The sequence below is a fragment of the Pyxicephalus adspersus genome, chromosome 11 (genome assembly GCF_032062135.1).
Source record: "Pyxicephalus adspersus chromosome 11, UCB_Pads_2.0, whole genome shotgun sequence".
In the NCBI taxonomy this organism is placed as follows: domain Eukaryota; kingdom Metazoa; phylum Chordata; class Amphibia; order Anura; family Pyxicephalidae; genus Pyxicephalus; species Pyxicephalus adspersus.
This window is the reverse complement of record NC_092868.1, coordinates 36569947-36577967: the sequence shown is the minus strand read 5'-3', so window position 1 is coordinate 36577967 and position 8021 is coordinate 36569947. Positions and strand designations below refer to the sequence as shown.

At 38.3% G+C, this 8021-nt stretch overlaps 1 protein-coding gene across 1 annotated transcript in view; it reads right to left on the bottom strand.

Annotated features, from left to right (window-relative positions):
- Positions 1-2146: 2146 nt before the first annotated feature.
- Positions 2147-8021, bottom strand: part of USP28 (ubiquitin specific peptidase 28) — a 52210-nt gene continuing 46335 nt past the window's right edge. Inside the window, exons 25-26 of the mRNA XM_072427228.1 lie at positions 7763-7958; positions 2147-4361 (exon numbers count right to left, since the gene is read on the bottom strand). Of these exons, the coding sequence (XP_072283329.1) occupies positions 4186-4361; positions 7763-7958 (372 nt within the window). The 3' untranslated portion in view covers positions 2147-4185. The remainder of the gene's footprint in view (positions 4362-7762; positions 7959-8021) is intronic.

Below are 8021 nucleotides of genomic sequence, written 5' to 3'. Positions count from 1 at the left end.
TTTTTCTTAAAGCAATCTATAGTAGTTGCTGAAACTACTTCCCAAGGGAGCCGATTCCACATTTTCACAGACCTTACAGTGAAGAAAACCTTCCTTATCCGGAGCTTAAACTTTTTTTCCTCCAGACGCTAAGAGTGCCCTCTTATTCTTTGTAATGATCTCAAAGTGAATAATTGGGAAAAGAGTTTTCTATATGGACATTTTATATATAAACGTCTCTTCTCAAGGGAGGAATAGATTCAGTTCAGCTAATCTCTCCTCATAGCTGAGCTCCTCCATTCCTTTTATTAGTTTAGTTTTCCTTCTCTGCACTCTCTCCAATTCCACAATGTCCTTTTTGTGAACTGGTGCCCAAAACTGGACTGCATATTCCAGATGTGGTTTGACCAATGCTTTGTACAGGGGCGGGATTGTGTCTCCATCTCTGCAGTCTATTCCTCTTTTATTACAAGAACGTAGTTTGCTACCTTTAGATATTGCAGCTTGGGATTGCATGCTGTTATTATGTCTATGATCTACCAGAACCCCCAGAACTTTTTCCATTTCTGACTCCTCCAAATGTTTCCCCCTAGACAGTATGATGCATGCATGTTGTTAGCCTGCAAGTGCATAACTTTACATTTATGTATATTAAATGTCATTTGCCACTTGGTTGCCCAATCAAACAGTACATCCAGGTCTGCTTGTAGATTATAGACATCCTGTATGGGCCTAATTCCATTACATAGTTTGGTGTCATCTGCAAACACAGAAATGGTACTTTTAATCCCAAACTATCACTTATAAAGATGTTAAAAACAGTAAAGGTCTCAACACTGAACCCTGGGGTACACCACTAATAACCTTAGACAATTCAGAGTATGAATCATTAATTACAACTCGCTGGATGCGATCTTTAAGCCAGTTCTCTATCCATTTACAGATTGACTTTTCTAAACCTATTGACCCTAACTTGCATATTACCTGTGGGGTACGGTGTCAAATGTTTTAGCAAAGTCCAAGTACACTATATCAACCGCTACTCCACTGTCTAGGTGTTTGTTTTCTTCATAAAATGAGAGTAAATTTGTTTAACAACTTCGGTCTTTCCTGGCGCCATGCTATCACTTATATTATTTTCTAGCAGAAACTCCTCTATGTGGTTCTTTATCAAACTCTCTAGGACTTTTTCAACTATGGACATTAAACTAATGGATCTGTAGGTACCTGGTAATGACTTTGCTCCTATTTGGAAGATAGGAACCACATTGGCCTTATGCCAATCCATCGGTACCATGCCAGTGACTAAAGAGTCTCTAAAAATTAGAAATAATGGCTTTGATATAACGGAGCTCAGCTCTTTGAGGACATGTGGATGTATTCCATCGGGTCCTGGTGCTTTGTGCACCTTAATTTTGCCCAACTGTTTCTCATATCAATTTTGAGCCATTGTGAACTGTTTAAGGCAGTGACATTGCTATTATGAATTTGGACTTGATCTTTGCCATTTTCCTTTATGTACAAGCTCGTACACAGAGCTAAAAAAAAGTGTTTAGTAAATCCGCCTTTTCTTTATCCCCAGTTACCAAACCAGATACATCCTTTAGGGGGCCTACATGCTCAGATCTTATCTTTTTGCTATTATTATATTTAAAACATTTTTTGGGGTTTGCCTTACTTTCCTTTGCAATCTGTCTTTCAGTTTGAAGTTTTGCACATTTTAAATCCTTTTTACAAGTTTTGGTTATATATTTATAGTTTTCAAACGATGAAGGGGATAATTTTTAAATTTTCGGAATTCCCTTCTCTTGTTCCTTATGTTATGACCCAACTTCTCAGTGACTACCATAAAACAGCCGGGTGGCTACTGAAAAGTACCGGGTGGTGCGCTCAGCTAAGAGGGGCTGTGGAGAACACAGTCACTCATCAAACCATGTGTTTGTTATTCTTGCTTTGTAGACAGGGGCACAGTTTATACAACAGAAAACAGTCTTCCCCATACTGTTGCCACAAAGTAAGAAGACACAATTGTCAAAAAAATATCTACAATACCATTCACTGGAAATCATGTTCATACTTTTGGCTATAAAATGTACAAGCCTTTATCATACAGATGGACCATATGAAAATCCGTCTTTTAAAAAACACTAAAATAAAAACCATGAAATCTAAAAACTTAAATACTTTATTGCACATAAAAACACAATTAACAAAAGATTGAATATATTGTTAATTGTAACAAATGTCACACAGCGTAATTGTCACCCGTATTTGGTGCTATATAGGAAGAGCTTGAGAAAATTGACACATGTGCATGTTAAACTGTTGACAATAGGTTTTGGCACAGCCGGTATCAACATTGGCAAAAACACATGAACATTTTTTAAGGCACAGCAATACTGGTTTCGGGCTTTCATGTAAAATAAACCTACATCTCTAAAAACAGAAATGGAAGTAATTACAAGGGAAAAGGGAGTAATTAAAAAAAAAAAAAAAAAAAAAAAAAGTGTTCTGGTTTTATTTTTTTTCATCCCCAGTAACGGATGAACATTGTTTAGATGCCAGTCTAAAATTTCCCTGATATTCTCTTGTTCTTGCAGTTTCCAAAATAGGAGAGCCAAGAGCCATTACTTGCCAAATCCCAATGGTGTTTGGCTTCTTAAATTGGTCTTTCCCTTCCCCGCTCTTTCCTGCTGAAATGGAATCATGCAGCTGCTTGTGTGATTGTTGAGAAAAGCCCACACCCACAGGCTAAAAATTCTCCATTACCCAGTCAGCTTCTGTCATTTGCTTGGCAAGAGATATGAATGTTGGAGTTATTTAAAGCAGAGCAATCTAAAAGGTGCATTGGCTTGATTGCTCTCTTTTATCTGTGAAAGGCTGAGATGTTTTGCTTTTTAGCTCCACAGAAAAGAAATGTTTTGGCAGTTCAAAATGAGAGGTGTTCATTCTTTGTATCACAAAAGTTCACAACAAAGTTTTCTGTATGGATTTAATCCTTACATACTAAGGAACTCTATCTGTGAGCATCAGGCTTTGACTTTGTGGAATTTTATTAATTTTTTTGTTTTTTTAAACTAGCACCCAATGCACAGATCTCCTTAGGGCACCACCCAAAGCTCCAAAACAGAGGTTATGTGCCACCTGGATAACTATGCTATGCTTGCATGTCTGACTACTTTGGACCTTTCCTTGGAGTTGTATGCTAGACCTTAGCCATGGATATGTCAATCACTGTTGTATAACCATTGTTATTTGTAAAATTATGGCTTTTTTGTTTTTAAGCAGGTATTTTTGGATAAGTGGGGTTAGAACTGCAGCCAAATGCAAACGTCACAAATTCAGCAATGCTGTTGGAAGCCTAGAACAGATATCCATGTGTGGGAAGACATCCTCTGAATCCAGCTCAAAGGAAGTTTCAAACACAGTGACAATGCATAGAGATATCTGACTAGCATGGTGCCAGGTGTTAGGGGCTTCCCAAGTCCAATATAGCTCCTATGGCGCTGCTAGCTCTCTAGGTCCAACACAGTCCTATGGTCCATGGCACTTCAAAATTAGGAGTCTCTTAAATACAGTCCAAGGCCCATGGTAATTTTGTGAAGTTCCCTAGGTCCAATACAATCCTTTAGTCCATAATACAGAGATGTGTGAAAAGACATAATAAAATGGTAAAGCATTGTGTTGAAAGTCCCACTACACTAAAGGTTATTTGGGTTTTCCCTAAAGCATTTCAGAATAATGAAGCATTTACCATTTCAAAACAAAATAAATAATAAAGTCAACTTATTGCAGTGAAATCAACACAATGAAAAAGTAAAAACAAAGAAAAGTAGCATACACAGAACTAAAATGTAAAACGATCACATCTTTTCTGGGTCTGGAAGGACCTTTCAAAGCTAGACTCCAATTCCATCTCCAGTGTGTACTTATTGAGGTTACTCCTCTGAGCAGACCCCAATGCAGTCCAGACAGCTGGCACAGTCCAGTGTTTACTTTTAACCTGGGGCCTTCCTTATCTCTAGTCATTAACCTGCATCAGGAATCAATACAATTCTTCCTGTTGTTCTTATGGCTTTCAAATAAAAAAGTAATAAAATGTTGCTGTGTTGGACACATGGGGAGGCTCATTACTCCAGGGAGATTACCTCATCCATTAGTCTGTAGTGGTTGAAATTTGGTGACCTAGAAGAAAAATCCTTGGTTCTATTTCACCTGAACAGCTGAATTTCCATAAATTGACTGCATAACGGCTGTGAATCGATTGCACAGATCATATGGTGAGTGAGGTCGTATTTTAGGGGGCTCCTTTATTAAAATGTCTTCAGTAGAACAGTCCAAGAGCCTTGGGAGTAACTGGGCAAGTCTCAGCTGAAACATTTCTACAAAACAGAAAAGGTAAAAAATATTTTATAAGAATATTAAATAAAACATTGCTCTCCACAATGTAATCAACACAGAACAATGAAGGGTCCTAATAAAAATATGTATTTTAGACTCATGGCAACAAGTCCTTTAACCTCCCTAGCGGTTCATTTCTTTCCGGTTTTATATGTCTAAAAGCGGTACATTGTTTTTCATGAAAATTTATTTTACAGTATAATATAATAGTATGAGTATAATAAAGTTTGAAACAAAAAATCATTTAAAAACAATAAATTGAATAAAATAAACACATCTATATGTTTAAAAAAAATAAAAAAATAAAAAAAAAATGTTAAAAAAAAAAAAAAAAAACATATTATACTCATACTATTATACATACTGTTAAATAAAATTGTTCTTGAAAACAATGTACTGCTTTTACACATAAAAATCCAATGTATTACATTCAATACAGTTATTTTGTATTGAATGCAATACAAATAGATTTTGAATTTCCCACCCCGCCCGGCCGGGACGTACACACGCACCGACGTCACCGGGAACTCCCCCCCATGACTCATCGGATGCAGAAGCAGGAAGAAGAAATAAGACTGAAATCGCAGCGCTGGACGGCGCAGGACCCCGGCGGATCAGGTAAGCGCTCTATTTACTAACCTTTCCTAGGTGTTCCAACCCCGAGATTGACTCGGAGTTACCACTTGTAGCAACTTTTTTCTACCCCGAGTCACTCTCGGGGTTACCGCTAGGGAGGTTAAGTAAAGCTAAAGGGTCAATAAAATGACATAAAACACATTTGAAGTGCAGTAGAACTGCTTAAGAGCTTGGTGTCTGACCGTTTATTAGTTTAGGAAAGTAGGAAACTAGCTAAATTGGTTTACTGCCCATCAATTGTTTGCAGCAAAGGACCCAAGTGAGATCAGTGATCCAACAAAATTCCCACCCCTAGTTAGTCAGCATCAGCTCTCGATTAGCATTGCGCATGTTATCTGCAAACTGGAAAGCGGCAACAAGACTTAGCAGAGAACGAGCTGGATCACCGCTTTCACACAAATCGCCATAGTCTTCATCTGCAAACAACTCACAAGAGACAGGCTGATTTTGCTGAACTGAACCTGTTCGTTAAATAGTCATACAAAATGGAAAATTTTAAGCAATTTTACTTAACCCAGAGCGCGGTAATATACATTTTACACAGACATCCTGTGAACTTTATTGATTCACACCTGGCTGTCAAAAAAGGTGCAGTAGCATTTTACACATGCACTCATCTTCATTCTCTTCTCCCTGTGACCGCTTTATCCCTGTCTGCTGTACATGGTATTTTAGTAAGCCAAGAAAAAAATACTTGCTAATAAAGTACAGTCTGACCATCACAGAAAGGTGATCTTCTATTACACTGTGTGATTGCATGTAATCTGATTTTCATTCTACTCCTATGCCAGACACTGATTGCATGATCGGAATGCAGCCAATACATTGGGAATTGTTGCAACTTTAATTTACCTGCTGCCCAGCACTCAGCAGTGGAAGGATGAGTTTGGCTGCACACACCAGGGGCCCTAAAATATGTGGAGTCTTGATCATAACTTCTAACTATAGGGACAAAGGTATGTAGACCCCCCTTAATTCAGGAGTTCCCAGTGTTGGGCAGTTAATGCTACACCAACAAAGAAAAATGTGCCCTCCCAAAGTTTGGGGAAGGCCCGTTTCTGTTCTAGCATGACCGTGTCCTTGTGCACAAAACCAACTGTGTTACCTTTTTTTCAGGTTTGGTGGGGAGAAACTCAAGAATGCTCTTGACCTCAACACTATTGGGATATTTTGGAATGCAGATTGCAAAACAGGGCTTCCACCATCAGTACACCTAAACTCAAATTTAATTTTGGCTGAACCACTACAGACATTGCAGAATCTTGTAGAAAACCTTCCTGGAAGTTAAGAGATGCCATAGCTGCCATGGTGGGGGATGTCAGGCATATTAATTCCTATGATTTCGAAATTGAATACCCATAAAGTTCAAATCAAATTTTGATGGTCAGGTGTCCACAAACTTCTATATCAATAGAGGGCTGTGTTTTATTGCTGCATGTGACCTTGTTGGAGAGATTTCCTATTATTTTCACCATGCTTTATGGAATCACAAACACAAATATGTGGTGGCGATCTAATCATACCACCAAAATGAGGTTGGCACTGGGCTTTAACAGTATACCTGGACAATTGCTGGCAGTTACTGAACGCATTTACTAATTTCACAACTATTTTTTATCCTTACAAATAAGTAAATTTGCTCTTGCTGTTCAATCTCCTACAACAGCTTTACAAATCACTATTAAAAGATGAGAAGTGAGGAAAATTCATTGTTAAGCAATAATCATGCTGCTCTACCTGTGCGTCGGGATGTAGGGATGCTGTGAATGTGCCTGGTATTGTAGCACAATAAAATACATATGAATTCTTCACTGTCTAATAAGTACTGCTCAGTGCTAATTTGTATCCTACCCAGCGTGCCTGAGACTCTTATGTCTGGAATTCATTGCCGGCAGAGACAGATTTCTGACAGCCCATTAATCTCGCTTCGCACGAGCTTGGAGGGACAATGTGTATTCTAATGTGCCATAAACTGAAATCGTTATGCTTTAATCTTCCTTAGGAAAAGAGGAGTGGGGGCCGTCAGTCAATAAATATGCAGGGATGTTAAAAGTGACACGGGTTATTACTGCGTCAACTGCTCGTGCAGCTCAAAAAAAAGGGGGCGATGGTGGAGGGGGATGAAGCTGCGTGAAAGTCAAATAAGCAAAGGTCAAAGTTGTGTCCCTGCAGCTTTTGACAGAAACCACAAAGTACAGAACTACAGTGCAATAGAAAATAAAGGCCAATATACACATTACATGTTATTCAGAATTGGTTGATGGAAAATGAGACCAGTGAGAGCAGCATTTCTTTTTTTAATACACAGCTTACTTTCTTTCCAGTAATTTTTATCAGGAAATAGCAGGATCTGTCTAAACAGAGTTCATTTGTTTCCAAGGATGCTGAAAACGATCACTAAGAATTGTTTTCAATATTAGGCATCTGTACCAGGTGGACAATCAAAGATGATACATGCAGTAATTTCAGAGAAGCTTGTAATTGCCTGAATGGAAAGCTGATCTTTTGGTTTCAGTCACACAAGTAAAGAAAGCATATTTTGCCACCATTATCAAACCCTAGAGCTGCATACTTGTTCTAGGTCAGTGATTCAGAAGAAATTATAAGGCAGAGGATCAGACCAAAAAGGTCAAAAAACACTAACTCCTCTTTAAACTTAAGCAGAATTAGCAGGTTTGCTGTTAATAGATGAAAAATATACAAACAGGTAAAATCTGAGTGTCACTAGTTTACCTGTCTGACTTACCATTAATATCCTGACCAAGGTAAGAGCACCAATGACTCCGCATTTCTTCAATAGCCTCTATGTCTTCCTTTGAGACTTTATTGTCGACAAAAAGGTGCATACATGGGATGATCAGATCGTTCATTATGGCGAGTCCTTCAGATACACGCACCTCTTCTTGAGACTCAAACATTTTGGCAGCCATATCATTTAGCTCCTGTGAAAAAGGTGAAGTAAGCAAACAAGACCACCATTTATGAATCTTTAATACTGAATAACT